Source organism: Ambystoma mexicanum, chromosome 3p, assembly GCF_040938575.1.
Source record: "Ambystoma mexicanum isolate Mex_15411 chromosome 3p, UKY_AmexF1_1, whole genome shotgun sequence".
Taxonomy (NCBI): Eukaryota; Metazoa; Chordata; class Amphibia; order Caudata; family Ambystomatidae; genus Ambystoma; species Ambystoma mexicanum.
This window is the reverse complement of record NC_090925.1, coordinates 130,091,530-130,109,855: the sequence shown is the minus strand read 5'-3', so window position 1 is coordinate 130,109,855 and position 18,326 is coordinate 130,091,530. Positions and strand designations below refer to the sequence as shown.

The following is an 18,326-nucleotide window of genomic DNA, read 5'->3' as shown; positions in this document are numbered from 1 at the left end:
AACTGTGTCCTCGTGCCGAGGACGCCACAGTGGGCACAAAGCTTGAGTGTGTCGCCTTGCCACGTGCTGAAAAGGTGGGGAAGGGGAAACCAATGATACGACTGTCCTGACATATTCTCTCTGGTGTAATCATAGATATTACTTTCTAACAACAGAGTGTGTGTGGAAAGTTTGCATCCGTTTAGCAGAACACATTTTCCTCTAGGTAAATGGTAAAACTAATAAATGCTCAAGACAGGACAGTACTCCCTCACAGATTCTGTCAAAATGCTACACAAGTAAGATTTCATAGCTGTTATTTAACTGTACAAAAATGTTGGTCCATACTAACCTGTGCTAGCATTCAGCGATGGTTGGTCTGGTACTGTCTTCTCATTTTCAGAGGTGTTAGTCACTCTACCTGGAAATGAAAACAATTACACATGTGCTGGTGAATAACATAGGGTACCATTACTAACTACACTAGCCAATCAATAAGGGAATAGTTTCTTACCTGTAACTCCATTTCTCCAGCATTGGTATCTTTCATGGATTCACATGCTTTGAATATTCCCCGTCGTCAGGCTGGGAATCCCCGGTACATTATATAGACCCTTTCCCGTAGGAAAACTTTTTCGACGCTTATGCGTCCTATCCACCTCGTTTTGTATCATGCGTGCCCGTGCCGTCAGGACGTCATGATATAAATACAGGACCCGCCCCCGCGCTCCCTCAGATTTCGGCCCCCAAAGTAGTGGGGGAACCGGTTTGCATGATCAGGGGAGGCAGGTGGGCGCATGTGAATCCATGAAAGATACCAATGCTGGAGAAATGGAGTTACAGGTAAGAAACTATTCCCTTCTCCAGCATTGGATCTTTCATGGATTCACATGCTTTGAATAGATTACATAGCAGTACTACCCCCAAGAGGAGGTGTGCATGCAAACCCCTATACATTCTTCGCAAAAGGCCGTTCCCTAAGATTATGTATACATCAGTAATAGTTTACATAGGGAAAAAACGGACCACATACAGTCATAAATTCCACAGGATGCCACCCCGCAGCCGGGGCTTACCTTACTGGAATAGGTGTCGAAGCACCGCCTGTCCCATCCGGGTGTCTTCGGCATGTTGCTGCGACAGGCAGTAATGGCGGGTAAAGGTGTGTGTAGTCGCCCAGGTAGCCGCCATGCAGATGTCCCCTAGAGGGACTCCGGCCCACAGTGCCGTCGACGATGCCGCTGCTCTAGTTGAATGAGCTCTTGGCCGTCGTAGAAGAGGCTTCCCTGCCTTGGAATGGCAGTACGAGATGGTAGATGACACCCATCTTGAAAGTCCTTGCTTTGAAATGGCTTTTCCTCTAGCACCCAACCCATAGGCCACAAACAGCTGTCTCGTTTCTCTGAACGGTTGCGTACGATGAAGATAAAACTTGAGAGCCCTTTTTACATCCAATGTGTGTAGCATGCGCTCCGCTCCCGAGCATGGCTCCGGAAAAAACGTAGGCAACACGATAGAAGAGTGTTTATGAAACACCGAAGGAGCTTTTGGTATGAACTGTGGGTTAGTGGCTAGGACTACCTTGGTCTTGAAAAATCGTAAGTATGGTGGGTCCACCATTAGAGCCTGAACTTCTGAGATACGTCGGGCTGAAGTGATGGCCACCAGGAAGGCCAATTTCCACGACAGAAACTTCAGAGACGATGATGACATTGGCTCAAACGGAGGTTTCATAAGAGACGTTAAGATCAGATTGAGGCTCCACTCCGGTGGAAATTTCTTCTCTGGAGGGAAACTCCGAAAGAGGCCTTTAAGGAAGTGCTTAATCAGGCGGTCGCTGAACAATGGTGCCGAGTGCCGTCGACGAGTAAACCTGGAAATGGCTGCTAGGTGTACTTTTATTGACGACACCGACAGGCCCATTTGAGCTAATAACAGCAAGTATGGAAGGAGCTGTTCCGGCCTAATCGATTGCGGGGCCAAACCTGGTTGATCCTCACACCATTGACAGAACCTTTTCCATTTGTACGCGTATGAGGCGTTTGTGGAAGGTGCTCTTGCCGCTTGCAGGATACGTCGACAGTCCTCCGGAATCGTTAGCCGACCAAATTCGGCGAAGTCAGGAGCCAGGCCGTCAACTTGAGGCTGTCCGGGTCGTGATGCCAAACGACACCCTCCTGTCGAGACAGAAGGTCGGGGGTCTTCTGGAATCTCATCGGTTCCGCCGCCGCTAAGTGTAGTAGGTCTGAAAACCACACTTGTCTGGCCCAGTATGGGGCCACCAGAATTACCCGACATGGGTACCTGAGGATCCATTGCAACGTCCTCCTGACAAGGGGAAAAGGAGGAAATGCGTACAGGAATTTGTTCGTCCATGGGAATGAGAACGCATCCCCCAGTGAGCCCTGCTGAGGCCATCTGCTTGCGTACTGATGGCATTTCTTGTTGTTCTTCGTTGCAAACAGGTCTATGGAAGGGTGTCCCCATTCCTTGAATACTTGTTGAAGTTGTTGGTCGTTCAGCACCCATTCGTGAACTTCGTTCATTTCTCTGCTGAGGGCATCGGCTTCCACGTTTTTCACTCCTGGTAGGTGAAATGCTAAGATTTGTATGTTGTGTTGAAGGGCCCAATGCCAGATTTTCTGTGCCTCTGTCGATAGGGACCTGGAACGTGTCCCTCCTTGTTTCCTCAAGTAGAACATCGTAGTGGTGTTGTCCGTCATGACACGCACCACCGAGTCCCTCAGTTGCGGAAGAAAAGACTTCAGAGCCCATCGCACTGCTCTCAGTTCTAGCAGGTTGATATGCAGGGAGGACTCCTGCAAAGACCACTGGCCTTGTACCTGTAACATATCCAGATGAGCTCCCCATCCGCTCAGCGATGCATCCGTCACCACCGTCTTTTGGAACTCTGGTTCCAGTAGAGGCATCCCTCTCGTTAGGTGAGTAGACACTTTCCACCAGCCGAGTGCTTGAACTAGTTGTTCGTCGACGACCAGTCTGTCGGACCAGCGACCTCTGCTCTGTGCCCAACGGTCCGCTAGAAATTCCTGGCAAGGCCTCATAAACAGACGGCAGTTGTTTATTAACGGAATGCAGGACGACATGGTCCCTAGCAGGGACATGTACTTGCGCACAGAGACTCTGGTACCGCCGCTCCATTCCGACGCCTTGTTTTGAAGTTTCTGAATTCTTTCGCTGGATGGTTTCACCAGGCTTGTGTGCGTATGAAACTCCGCTCCTAGAAAGACCAAGGTCCTCGAAGGCTCTACTGAGGACTTGTTGAAGTTTATTGCGAAGCCCAGTTCCTGTAAGATGGACATTGTGGCTCGTAGACTGTCTCGTGTTTGTTCCTTGGATGACCCTCTGATTAGCCAGTCGTCTAGATATGGATAGACATGATGACCATCCTTCCTTAAATGGGCCGCTATAGGGGCCAAGCACTTGGTGAACGTCCTGGGGGAGGACTTGAGCCCGAACGGGAGGACCTTGAACTGAAAATGCTTTCTCCCGACGACGAATCTTAAATATCTCCTGTGTCGTGGGCGTATTGGGATGTGAAAATAAGCATCCTGAAGGTCTAGTGAAGAGAGATAGTCCATGGGTTGCACCGATCTGATAACCTCTTGGAGTTTTAGCATTTTGAATTTTTGGCTCTTTAGCCACTTGTTGAGTACCCTCAGGTCGAGAATGGGCCTCCATTTGCCGTTTGGCTTTTTGACAACAAAGAACCTGGAATAAACTCCTTGGCCTTCCTGTGCCACAGGAACTCTCTCTACCGCCCCTTTTCGCAACATAAGCTCCGCCTCTTGTCGTAGGATTTGGAGGTGGGGCTGTGTCGAGAATAAAGGAGGAAGACGCGGAGGCTTGTCTTTGAATTGCAGCGCATGACCCATGCGAATCGTGTCTAGGACCCATCGATCTTTGGTGATGCATTTCCATCGGTCGAAGTGATGAGAGACTCGACCCCCCAGGACGTTCCGAAGGCCGTCATTGGTTGCTGGTTTGCTTGTTCTTCGTTGACGACGGACCTGAGCCTCGCCGCCTGGAGGCTTGATAGTCCCTGCTTCCACGTGCCGACTGGGACGCTCGTCTGAACCCTTGTGAAGAGTACGAGGGCCTGTTAAATCCACGGTCCCTCGAGGCTCCAAAGCGGGAGTTTCCAGAAGCACCTCTGAAAGGGCGAAAAGAGCGAAAATTTCTACCCGTTTGAAGGGCGCCGAGGGACCTAGCAGTATCCGTGTCTTCTTTCATCCCTTTCAGCGCTTCATCAACCTTTTCGCCAAACAGGTGCTCCCCTTCGCATGGCATGTCCAGGACTTTGTACTGTACTTCAGGACGGAAAGTAGTACATTTGAGCCACGCTTGTCGACGAAGCACTACTCCATGGTTGATTTGTTTGAAACCAGACTCTGCTAGGTCCACTGCGATATTAATAGCGTGGTTCGAGGCCTCCTCGCCGTCCCGCACCAGTAACATAGCTGCTTTTCGGTGTTCGTCTGGCAGGTGTTCTAGGATAGGGGCTAATTTGTGCCACATTTCCCTATCATATCGTGACACGATCGCTAAGGAATTGGCTGCTCTTACTGTCGTCGCTCCGACCGAGAGCACCTTCTTTCCAAATGCGTCCTGCCTCCTAGCCTCGCTTTCCGGTGGCGTTGAACATTTTTGCTGGACCCTGGCCTTCCTAGCTGCTGCCGCCGACACCACCGAGTCAGACAAAGGCTGTGATGTTAGACATTTTGGAGTGGACTCCGGAGCTTTAAACTTTTTCTCGATCCGTCCCTTTATGGCTGGTTCCGAGAACGGATGGCGCATCGTTTTGAGACCTTCTTGCCACACGTGGTCAAGGATTGGGATGGCAAATACCGATTTTCTCCTTTGACCCATATGGTCAAAAAGGAAACAGTCTTTCCTCTGCTCCTCAGGAATCAAGCCGAATTCGGAACACGCTTTCCCCATCATTGCATGGAAGGCTCCCACATCATCAGGGGGAGATGGCTGTGTCTGGCTCCTCGTAGACTCCAATTCTACATCCGAATTCCATGTCGGGTCCCTCGACGGTGACAGGGAGATGTCTGACCCAGAGTCATCATGTATAGAGTCGGACTCCGACAACTCACCCTCCTCCTGAGCTCGAGGACGATCTTTTACCGCCTGGGGAGCCGATGGGTGATTCGTCGACGAGCGAGCCGTACAAGTTTGCTCGTCGATGGAAGGTACAGACAGAAGTGACGATGACGTCCCAGGTTGAGGGAACTGGGTATCCAGCCGCTGTAGTAGCTTCTGAAGAGTATTAAGCACATCCAGAGACAAAACTGTCTGGGGGTTCAGCAACGTGGATGATATAGGTACCATACCCCCGCTCGCACTCGTCGCCGTCGTCGTCGACGTGGAAGGCCGTAAGCCTAAATCCAATGGCTGCAGAACCATGTCACCTTCCCCTTCCGCCGAGCAGGCCGTGTCTGGCTGCAGTAAGACCTCAGGGGGGATCGGGTCATAGACCTCAGGCAGCCAAGCCATAGACTGAGTTTCCGTCGACGAAGGAATCCCAACCGCTGCTGCTTGAACGGTAATAGGCATCGTCAATGACACCGAGGTCGACGAGGAAGTCGTCGTCGTCGAGCCTTTAGACTTCGTTGTCGATTTTGATGCCGACTTCCCGGCTGAAGCTTCTCGACTCACGGAAGACCTGGGACGGTCCCCTGAGGAGGATTTAGACAGCGCCAGCCTCTCCGTCTTAGATGATGAGGAGGAGGAGGGCTTTTTATGAGATGAGGAGGATCCAGCATGTTTCCCCTTATGCTTGTCCTCAGGGCGAATTTCTGCTGGCCGCACCTTCTTCGATGGAGGCTCCGACTTGCTCCTGGAGGCCGTGGAGCCAACTTCCGAAGCCGGGTAGGCACCCGCTCCGTCATTAAGCCAGTCGACCAGCCTTCTTTTACGGTCCTTAAGGGTTTTTTGGGAGAAACCCTGGCATATCTCACATGTATCCGCCGTGTGGTGCGGGTGGAGACAGTAGATACAGTCCATGTGGCCGTCTCCTTCATAAACCTTTTTGAGGCCACAGGTTGCACATGGGCGAAATAACGCCTTTCCAGACATAATTCTCCAGATTTGAACTTCGCTTACGCGAAACAGACAAAAAAACAATCTAGTTATCACTAGTAGTAACACGAAGATCCCACTGCTTTGAAAGACGGTTGAAATCTGAGGGAGCGCGGGGGCGGGTCCTGTATTTATATCATGACGTCCTGACGGCACGGGCACGCATGATACAAAACGAGGTGGATAGGACGCATAAGCGTCGAAAAAGTTTTCCTACGGGAAAGGGTCTATATAATGTACCGGGGATTCCCAGCCTGACGACGGGGAATATTCAAAGCATGTGAATCCATGAAAGATCCAATGCTGGAGAATGGTAGTTATTAGGCCTAATCTGGCCATTGGGCTGGAGCCGCAGGCAAAGTTGCATATGGAGTGCTGGGAATCAATAGCTAGAGTTAATGACCAGCTTGATATTAGCAAATTAATGTAAACTCTGGGCCTCATTCCGATTCCGGCGCTAACCAATGGCGGTAGTAGCGCCTTGGTCGGCACCGGACCCGTACCGGCACCGCCCTGGTGGAATGGGAAATTACCGCCCTATTCCGAGTTGACCAGGGCGGTAATTTCCCATTCCCCAGGGCTCTTCCCCATTCCCAAATGAGCCCCCATAGGACTCAATGGGAATGGGGAAATTGCAAATAACGGTGACCGTACTTTACGGTCACCGTTATTGGCTAAAAAGCCCCTTTGCGCCCTTGTCCCTAACGCCTGCTATAAGCAGGCGTTAAGGACGAGGGCGCAAAGGGAACTCGGAATGTGGCAGTAAGGGATTACCGGCACCGGTCTCGTTAACGGTGACCGGTATCCCTTACCGCCATACTCGGAATGAGACCCTCTGTCTTTCCATCTCCTTCCGACCCAAGGCTGTTGTCTGTCAGAGCCTATCACCTTATGGCCTTCAGCAATCTTTGCAGACTACTTTATGAGTAATCTGATATTCTGACAACATTCTGATTAATCTTTCAATGTCGGACAATGAACCCACCTTACAACAAAGATAACGTGTTTGCTCAATTACCCTGTATTTCCTAAACAAAGGGCATCTAATGTAGATGGTTGTTTAAGTGAAAACAGCATGATGAAGTACAGTAATTAGTGTGACCTATCATAATTCTTGGGAAAAGGTTCCAACAATATGTCAATACATCACCCAGGAAGAATATGTACCCAAATAAACAACAGCTTACTCACCATGGTGACCTTTGTACTCCTAGCCTGTAGTCCCCTTTCCTCTGTTCTTGTGAAATATAGACCCCTATGCGGACAGGCTTGAAGCGTGATGTGAACCTGAGTTAATTGTTAAAAAACATTGATTCAGATGTTTAAGCATTAGGTGCCTGGGATGGCTCGGCTTCTCACTCGCGCAAGTTCTCTGCCCAACTGCAGTCTGTTAATACAGCACCATATATTACAGTATCTTTTCAGGGGGGCTGAAGAGCGGGCTGTATGGCCATAAGGGGACTATGGACTAGGGGTACAGTAGTCACTATAATGACTAAAATAAATTACTTACCTGTAGGTATAGTACTCCAAAACTGCTTTTATACATACCTATAATAGCCGCAATAAACCTCTGTCAGAGATAACCCCTTTGGGAAAACGTACACTTGTGAAAATCCCAATAACACCCTTTGCTACAGTAGAGGCATGTATGTCTTGTAAAGGAAAAGCTTCAGAGTAAGGAGTAGCATGGCCTGCTACCACCAGGATGGACCAGATTCCTGACTCGGTTTGGGGATCCAATGGACTAACAATGTCCAACCCTATTCTCTCTGGTGTAATCATATATATTACTTTTTAACAACAGAGTGTATGTGGAAAGTTTGTAAAAATGGTTTTGTTTAGCAGAACACATTTTCCTCTAGGTAAATGGTAAAATTAATAAATGCTCAAGACAGGATAGTATTCCCTCGCAGATTCTGTCATAATTCTACACAAGTAAGATTTCATAGCTGTTATTTAACTGTACAACAATGTTGGTATATAATAACCTGTGCTAGTATTCAGCGATGGTTGATCTGGTACTGTCTTCTCATTTTCAGAGGTGTTAGTCACTTTACCTGGAAATGAAAACAATTACACATGTGCTGGTGAAGAACATAGGGTACCATTACTAACTACACGAGCCAATCAATAATGGTAGTTATTGGGCCCAATCTGAACATTGGGCTGGAGCCGCAGGCAAAGTTGCATATGGAGTGCTGGAAATCAATAGCTAGAGTTAATGACCAGCTTGATATTAGAAAATTAATGTAAACTCTGTCTTTCCATCTCCGCCCGACCCAAGGCCGTTGTCTGTCAGAGCCTATCACCTTATGGCCTTCAGAAATCTTTGTGGACTACTTTATGAGTAATCTGATATTCTGACAACATTCTGATTAATCTTTCAATGTTGGACAATGAACCCACCTTACAACAAAGATAACGTGTTTGCTCAATTACCCTGCATTTCCTAAACAAAAGGCATCTAATGTAGATGGTTGTTTAAGTGAAAACGGCATGATGAAGTACAGTAATTAGTGTAACCCATCATAATTCTTGGGGAAAGGTTCCAACAATATGTCAATACATCACCCAGACAGAATGTGTGCCCAAATAAACAACAGCTTACTCACCATGATGACCTTTGTACTCCTAGCCTGTAGTCCCCTTTCCTCTGTTCTTGTGAAATATAGACCCCTATGCGAACAGGATTGAAGCGTGATGTGAACCTGAGTTAATTGTTAAAAAACATTGATTCAGATGTTTAAGAATTCGGTGCCTGGGATGGCTCGGCTTCTCTCTCGTGCAAGCTCTCAGCCCAACTGCAGTCTGTTAATACAGCACCATATATTACAGGATCTTTTCAAGGGGGCTGAAGGGCGGGCTGTATGGCCATAAGGGGACTATGGACTAGGGGTACAGTAGTCACTATAATGACTAAAATAAATTACTTACCTGTAGGTATAGTACTCCAAAACTGCTTTTATATATACCCATGTTTATTTGATGGTTGCAATGCAAAAAGAAAACCTCACGTATTTAGCAGTTGTAGCTTAAGACCATGTTCCCTGCCTGACCCTTGAGGCTTGTAGGGGGTGGGTAACAACGGGGGGTTGGGTGCCCATTCCTGCTCCATGATGCAAGGCCCTGGGTGAGGGAGTGAAGTATCCCCTGGTCACCCGACATCACCTGGGTTAAGGAGCACGGTCTGATCACAAGTGGAACACAGTTTCTGCAGGTCCTTTCAGACATGCTGCAAGTATTGCTCAACAACTCCTGAGTGTGGACAGGTCTGTGGGACCTTTATTGAAGAACAAGAAGAAAGACCTTGGCTACAAAGCCAGCGGTGTGGGCTGCACTCCCAAAATCCACGTAGTGGTTTGTAATGTTCTTTGTAATTAAGAAACGGGAATGCAAGTAAAAGAATCTTGAATTTGGTTTATTCACTAATAGTTATCTTCTTAGTTGATACATTTTTCATCAATTGGAGGCAGATGCGTCATAGGGCCAATGCATTTCATACAGTTTTGTCCTTCGTCAGGGCCAGAACAATCTTTAAATTAGGTTGGATAATTATCCATAAACTGGTAAGTATGCATGTAATACAGCATGTTCCACATAAGCAAATTGTAAAAGAATTAGAAGTAATGTACATCAAGTGTTCATCGCACATCAGAATCAAAGCATAGCGGTCCATCGTAGATAAATAACATGAAAATACAAACATGTTAAAATTGTGCAAATTGCTCAACAACCCATGAGTTTGCACAGGTCAGTGGGACCTTTATCGAAGAACAAGAAGAAAGACCTTGGCTACAAAGCCAGTAGTGTGGACTGCACTCCCAAAATCCACGTAGTGGTTTGTAATGTTCTTTGAAATTAAGAAACAGGAATGCAAGTAAAAAAATCTTCAATTTTGTTTATTCACTAATAGTTATCTTCTTAGTTGATAAATATTTCATCAATTAGAGGCAGATGCGTCATAGGGCCAATGCATTTCAGACAGTTGTGTCCTTTGTCAGGGCCTGTGAAATCTTTAAATTAGGTTGGATAATTATCCAAAAACTGGTAGGTATGCATGTAATACAGCATGTTCCAAATAAACAAATTGTAAAAGAATTAGAAGTAATGTACACCAAGTGTTTATCGCACATCAGAATCAAAGCATAGAGGTCCATTGTAGATAAATAACATGAAAACAACTACATGTTACAATTGTGCAAATTGTGTGTCAAAGAATCCATATCACAAAAAGTCACAGCTTTAAAAGCTAACTAACCTGCTGATGCTTACTAAGCGCAATAGTGTCTGTGAAAATTTGCAAACAAGGTCTTATTCCTCAAATGTTACACCGAGTGCCTAAAGATAACTCAAATGCCCCCATGCGAAAGCCTACTGTGCTCTAAATATCTTACCAATATTATCAGGCTTAGTTCTGACAGTGGCAGCCACTGGTAGCTTGCGGCGTTACTCATGTAGGATGAAAGTTTCCATGGAAGCAAATGCTGCTGTCTAAAAAAAAAATATTTCGACGGATCAAAGACACACATATTATGTGTGGTATCTTGTGGGTGCTCGGATAAGGCATTCCAACAAAGCACTTACCCAAAGTTCGGCAGCGTGTCTGTTAGTGAAAGCTGCGGAACGCATTGCGGCGAGCAGCAGATACTAAAGACAACAATGTGTTGTCATGGAAACTAGGGAAGACAAGAACGTCGAAAGCGACCGGCCATCTTGGAATGGCCAGTTCGCTATCGAAAATCACTGTAATTCGTGAAATATTATGTGTCTAATTGAAAAAACTCTAGTATAATGAATTCTAAATTCTACATGTGATACTAATCACAATCAAAGAGGACCACCTCTAGAACGAAAACTGAGGACTGTATTTAAAGCAGACATAATGGGTTTGTACGTTGTAGTTATGTATCGCTACAAATAATCAAGATTAAGCAATAACCATACACGTGAAAGAAAAAGTTGCAAAACGTACAAAATCATTATGTATATTACAGCACATCTGTAAATGGTAAATTGTGTCATCTACGGGGTTGGGGAAACATCCATAGGCGGAGTCTGTGCAAAACTGCTAAAGAAATTGCTATTGCCAAAAATGTGCTTCGCTCGCAAGTGTAGATGGGTAAGTAATAGCAGGTCACGGGATGCGGTACTAAAACAGGGAATAACTATTGTAATTACCACCCGGAGCATCTGAAATGACACCCATGGTCCTATAAGTAAGTAAAAAGTTAAGGCATGTATTGAATGACATGCCAGTGCTGGAACACAACAATAAATCCAATCGTATGCCAGTGCTGGAATAGTACCCACATGATCATATCAGTAAGTACACTGTTGAGGAATAAATCAAATTGCATGCCAGTGCTGGAATAATACAAACGGGAATAACAAGGAGGTATTAGGCACCTAAACCTCAAAATTGTGCGTGTGATCTGCAAATCGTTCTATAAAAAATCATACTACATTCTAAGCTGGCTTATACCATAGTATATCCATCAATATGGCTGTGCAAATGGCATGTGTATATCAACAGGTCTAAAAGCACTGTCAGGTATGTCTGTGTTAGGATCACAAACATAGAGGTTGTGGTAGATATTCTATGAAAGTTAGAACATCAGTGGCATCCATAGGTATGCGGTCAGCCAATGTCTCTGTGGTTGATCATGTCATTCCAGGGTGGATCAAACAGTGATTCACTGGATGTCTATCATAAAAAACAATTCAGGTTCCATTCTTCATTCATTCCTGCTGGGGCGAGGGCATCTACTTTTTCAATCCAAAATGCCTGACGCTGGGCTCTTCTTTTTTTTTTTTTAAACTGTCTTTATTTGCCTTTTACAAAATACACTATGCATACACAAAGAACAAAAAACTCAATCGGTAAATGAACCCCCCTGTAACATAGCCCTCCCCCACCCTCTCCCAAGCAACCTATAGTAACATTTCTTAACATTTATATGGTGACCTTTTGTCTTTACTATTTCTAGTACTTGAAATCCGAGTTGCGACACAATGTCCCTTTTTCTCCAAAATGTCTGGCCACAGCTGATGATTGGTTGTTGGTCCTAATGCAGGATTTGTGTTCGTTCATCTAGGGTCCCATCTTTCTTGATGTTTCGCCAACGTAGTAGATACCACACGGGCATTTGATGATGTAAAAAATGTTCTCTGTGGAGCGCATGGCATGGTACTTCAATTGAATGGGAACCTGTGGATTCTTTAATAATATTATTACAATTCCCGCAGTTGAGACAGGGATAAGTTCCAGTGTGTTTATCATGACTTTTAGATGTCCATCTGCCTTGAGTAGCTAATAGCAAGTTCCAAAGGTTGTTGCTCTTCTGATAGGCAAACACTGGTGGTTGAGGAAATAGGCCTTTTGTTCTCTCATCACTAGTTAAAATACTCCATCAGTTGATTATGCTTTGCTTAATTTGTCTACTTTGTAGCGAGTATTTGGTGACAAATAATAGGTCTAGACTCTCTCGTTTAGGTGTATTTAATGAAAGGTTATCACAACCCTTCTTGCTGGTTTTGGATAATGCCATTTCTAGGTCATTATCGGGGTATCCTCATTAACAAAGTCTTTCTTGTTTTAGCTAATTGCTCTTCGCATTGCTCAGCATCACTCACAATCCTTTTGACCCTGAGAATTTGACCGTAAAATAAATTCTTCAAGATATTCGAAGAGTGAAATCTCATCCTGTGTTGTAGATTATTCCTATCTGTAGGTTTTATAAATAAGTTTCTGGTTATATTAGGTCCCTTTATTTTACTCTGAACGCCTAAGTAATGTACATCAGCGTTACTGATCTCCATGGTGAACTGAATGAGGGTATCTATGCTGTTTAGATATTTCAAGAATTCTTCAAGTTCTTCTGTACTTCTGCCTCATATTCCAAAAATGTCATTGATATATCAGACCCATTTCTTAATGAGTTTCTTCCAATGGTGATGTTCGAGTATATGTGTTAATTCAAAACGGTACATAAAAGTGTTGGCATAGGCAGGTGCCATTGGTGCCCCCATTGCTGTTCCCGATGTCTGAAGATAAAATGACTGGTTGTATTCAAAGCAAGATTTCAAGGACATAAAATTAAGGAGTATCATAAAAAATGGAATCTTCTTGCAAAAGTAGCCATTCGACTGCCTCTCGCCCTAGGTTAAGTATGTCGTTCTCTGTTAACATAATCTGATTCAAAATCTGTAAAAAGTGTGTCATGTCTTTCAGATAGGTTGGCGTTTTCTGTATATTTGGTTGCAGCAAAAAGTCTATATAGGTACCAAGAGGTTGTAAGATGGTTCCTATTGCTGCAACAATTGGTCTGCCTGGAGGATTATCCAAGAAAAGATTTGTTTTCTGTGTGTAATCCATTCCATTTCTTCTGCCATATTTAAAAACCTTTATAGATCTTGTTTGATTTTGATCATAGGGTCTTTATCCAATTTTGCATATGTGCTTTGATCTGATAGTTGTCACATACATTCTCCATTATAATCCTCTGTATCTAAAATCACGATGGCCCCTCCCTTGTCAGCAGGTCTGACTGTAACAGATTCATCCAGAAATAATGTTTTAATTTGAGAGAGTTCTCCTCTGTTTAATTTATGAACTTCGGAGCATCTAAATAGTTTTTTCCTGATGTCACTTAGTACCATTTTGTGAAATATTTCGATAGATGGTACGCTGATCAGCGCTGAGAATGTACTTTTGCGTTTAAACTCAATATATTCGTTCCCTTGTTCTCTCAGTTCTGTAGGTGTTGGTAATTCAGAAAATAATACTTTCCGTGTGAGCTTACGTATCAATTTGTGTATTTCTACTTGTGTGTTGTACCTACTACTGCTGTAGGTAGGTACACATTTAACCCTTTTTCTAGTGTTTTGATTGCATGCTGTGACAATGTTTTTTTGGATATGTTCACCACTAGTTCCGTTGGGTTCGAAACCAAGTTAACTTTCCTTGTCTTCTTCCTTTTTCCCCTCATTGTCCTATTCCTCTTTGGTTTTGTTCTAAAAAAGGAACAGTCTTCATCAAATTCATGGGAAGTGCTGTTTTCTATTCCTGACTTGGTGGCTGTCTAGTTTTCTCATGGTTGATTATCGCTCGGTTCTGTATTGTCTGATTCAGAACTGCTGTTATCAGTCTGTGGTTTGTTTGGTCGTGGACCTTGAAATTGGTACTTATCGGCCCAAGTGTAGACCTTGTTGTTTAAATAATCGTACGTATCACGTTTACATTTCTAACATTGCGTGCTTCCAGATCAAGTTTGTCTCCTTCGAGTTTGGTGTTGATGTCTTCCAAAATCTCGGTGAACGAATCAGCATTAGTTATGTCGGTAATTTCTTTGATAGTATTTTGATTTCTTTTTCTAATAATTCAATGTTACCCAACAGTTCTTTGATTGTCCACAAAATTAAATCCAGCTAACACTTATGAAGTATTTGTTCCCATTTGGCAACAAAATCCTTGCTTTCTTTATACAGTGTCGGCCGAAGTGGAAATCTTAGACCTCTTGGAATTCTTTGTGCTTTGTAATACCTGCTTAATGTTATTATGTGTGGCTTTCTAATAATGATCTTCCTGATTATATATTCTAGCTGTTTGATTTTGCTCTGTGGGTCGGTGTTGGTGATAGATCGCGTTGTTTCTTTAATCAGACCTAAAATGGCATCTGCTTCTTCAGCTGAAAAGCCGAGTGTTGTAGCTCGGTTTTCTGTCAAATGATCAATTTCATCATTGCGTGCAACCACTCAAATCGTAGACGGATGTGAAACAATAAGACTGGCAGCAGTGAGTGTACACAGCTAATGTTGGTAACAACTTAAATTAGAGATTTGATTCAATTAAAGTCTCTGCGTGGGGTGCAAACCTATTAAAAGGTGCCTCTGTGCAAAGCACACACAAATCGAACAAGAAGAAAGACCTTGGCGTTAAAGCCAGCAGTGTGGGCTGCACTCCCAAAAACCACATAGTGGTTTGTAATGTTCTTTATAATTAAGAAACAGGAATCCAAGTGAAAAAATCTTCAATTCAGTTTATTCACTAACAGTTATCCTCTTAGTTGATAAATCTTTCATCAATTAGAGGCAGATGCGTCATAGGGCCAATGCATTTCGGACAGTTGTGTCCTTCGTCAGGGCCAGTACAATCTTTAAATTAGGTCGGATAATTGCAATTCATTATCCAAAAAACTCTAAGTATGCATCTAATACAGCATGTTCCACATAAGCAAATTGTAAAAGAATTGGAAGTAATGTACATCAAGCGTATATCGCACCTCAGAATCAAAGCATAGAGGTCCATCATAGATAAATAACATGAAAATACAAACATGTTAAAATTGGGCAAATTGTGTGTCGTAGCCATCAGTCAACATAATGAAATAGTCAATACGTACGTTGAAAAGCAGTGTGTTGGAGGGGAAAAGGAAAAAAGGGAAAAAATTAACAAAGTTCATGCGTTAGCGCTGATAGAGTTCAAAGAATCAATATATCACAAAAAGTCACAGCTTTAAAAGTTAACTAGCCTGCTGGTGCTTACTAAGCGCAATACTGTCTGTAAAAATGCATCTCCACAGCCTGTTATGATCCCCAGCTTACCCAACAAGTGAAACTACAATGACAAACTTGGAAAGGGTGAATGGAGGTCGCTCACATCACTCTCAAACTGAAAAAAGTCACTTATTATGACTAAAAAGCTAAGGCAGTGGGGTTACATTAGGAGCAGACAGAACCTCTCTGTGCGATTGCCAAGCTCTTCTCATCTAGGTACATGGACACTGATTCCAAGATGGCAGTCGGGCCAATTTCAGATCATCACTGCAAGCCATGAAGCGCTCTTGCTTAAACTAGGAACTCATGCACCTGTACGGATCAGCATTACCAATCCTTGCAGGGAGATAATCATGATTGTCACCAGTTTCCACAAACCACGGGGAAGCTGTAGTGGTGGTTATTGAGTAGGGTCTTCAAAAGGGACCTGATTTCCCAATATGGTGTAGGTTTTTGGAGAATGAGACGAACAAGTTAGTTAACTATGGTAATGTTCTTTCAACTGGATGTTCCTCCCACATATTCCTTATCTTTGATATTCGAAAATCCAGCTTGGCGCTTTGGAATTTCTTTTCCAGAAGAGGGCGCTGCGCGTCGACGTCTGTCGAGTCGATGTCCCACAGAGGCCTCTGTCTCGATGATGATGTCATCACGGGTATAAGTAGCTGCGCGCAGCATCTGTTGCTCTGTTCTGTTTTGAAGTGTTAGGCATTGTCCAGGATGAGACGGTTACTACCCTTGATAGAGCGCAGACTGCAATTACAAAGGAAGTTTTACTGCAGGGAAGGATGGGAGGGGGGATAAGGAATACGTGGGAGGAACATCCAGTCGAATGATCGTTACCCTTGGTAAGTAACTTACTCTTCGAATGGATTGTATCCTCCCACGTATTCCTTGTTTTTTATAGACTCCCAAAGCAGTAATGTATGTAGGAAGAGGGAGTAAAAATGTATTGTTTAAGTATGCACAGAATGCAATACTGATTTCCCGAATTTAGTTTCTTGGCTAGTGGAGGAATCCAAGCTATAGAACCTTGTAAAGGTGTGTGCAGACGACCATGTGGCAGCTGCACAAATGTCCTTTACTGGAACTCCCCTTTGAAGAGCTAACAAAGCTGGGATACCCCTGGTTGAATGAGCCCTCAGATGCTCCGGAGGGTCTTTACCTGCCAATTTATAACATTCTACTATAGTTAGAATAATCCATCTAGAAATGGTTTGCTTGCTGATGGCTAGGCCCAGCTTATGACGTGTGTATCCCACAAACAATTGGTCAGCTTGTCTTATTGTTGCTAGTCTGCTAATATAGAAACTCAAAGCATGCTTTGGGTCAAGTCTGTGTAGCCTTTTTTCCTCTTTCCCCAGATGAGGAGGAGGGTAAAAGGAAGGCAACTTTATTTTCTGGGTAATATGAAATTCTGAAACACCCTTTGGGGGAAATTAGGCTTAACTTGCAGAACTACCGTATCTTTATGAAAGACAGTGTGAGGAGGTTTGTAGGATAAGGCCTGCAACTCACTCACCCTTCTGGCAGATGTTATTGCCACCAAAAAGACAGTTTTGAAGGTAAGAAATCTCAATGGGCATGAATGCAGTGGTTCAAAAGGAGTACCCATTAGAAATGTTAAGACTAAATTTAGGTCCCACAGAGGAACTTGAAAAGGAGTTGGGGGATAATCATTGGTCAACCCCTTCAAGAATTGAATCACCAAGTGCATTTTAAAGTATGAGGGTTCCTCAGCAATGCACTTGAAGATAGACATCACTGCTAGGTAGCCCTTAATAGTGCCAAACTGAAGACCTAGATTTGCTAAGTGCAAAAGGAAAGATAACACCATGGGTGTATTACATGAAAAAGGATAAACATTCTTGTCCTTACACCAGCTGCAGAACTTGTTCCAACGGCAGCGGTATAAGGATTTGGTTGCAGGTCTTCTGGCCGAAAGCAACACCTCCATTACGTCGTCTGGGAGGTCCCAATCTTTGTACCTCAGCCTTTCAGAAACCATGCGTGAAGGCTAAGAGTCCTGATATCCAGATGGAGAACCAGACCCCCCTCTCGCGATAGTAGATCTCCTCTTTGTGGAAGACGTATCAGTGGGCAGATGGACATGTCTAGAAGGTCCGGGTACCACGTTCTCCTGGCCCAATCCTGGGCAATTAGGATCATGGTTTTCCTGAACCTCCTCAACCTCCTTATTGCGTGAGGAATGACGGGGGCTGGAGGAAACACGTAGATAAGTGAAAACTCCCAGTCCACCACAAACGCGTCTCCTAGAGCTCCTCTCGGGGGGAAATTCCCTGGAGAAGTACAGTTCGCACTTCCTCTTGCCATTGGCTGCGAACAGATCCACTTGAGCGGTTCCCCAAAGGGTGAAGATCTCTTCAAGGACTTCCTGAGCTAGTTCCCACTCGTGGGAGACTGTGCTCTGCCGGCTCACAGCGTCCACCGTCGTGTTCTTCTCTCCGGCGAGATGAACTGCTGATAGGGATTCCTTCTTGTATTGCCCAGAACCAGAGCTGCATTGCCTCTCTGCACAGCGGTAGTGACCCTACACCTCCTCCCTTGTTGAGGTAGTACATGGCCACCATGTTGTCTGTCATCATCAGGACATTCTTTCCCTGTACAGACAGTAGGAAGGCCTTCAGCGTTAGTCTGATTGCCCTCAGATGTAAAAGGTT

At 44.5% G+C, this 18,326-nt stretch overlaps 1 protein-coding gene across 2 annotated transcripts in view; it reads right to left on the bottom strand.

Annotated features, from left to right (window-relative positions):
* LOC138580158 (proteoglycan 4-like) overlaps positions 1-18,326 on the bottom strand; it is a 1,214,734-nt gene that overhangs the window by 167,731 nt on the left and 1,028,677 nt on the right. For both annotated transcript variants that reach the window (XM_069650488.1, XM_069650487.1), the window contains exons 13-14: positions 8,079-8,147; positions 332-400 (exon numbers count right to left, since the gene is read on the bottom strand). In XM_069650488.1, the coding sequence (XP_069506589.1) occupies positions 332-400; positions 8,079-8,147 (138 nt within the window). The remainder of the gene's footprint in view (positions 1-331; positions 401-8,078; positions 8,148-18,326) is intronic.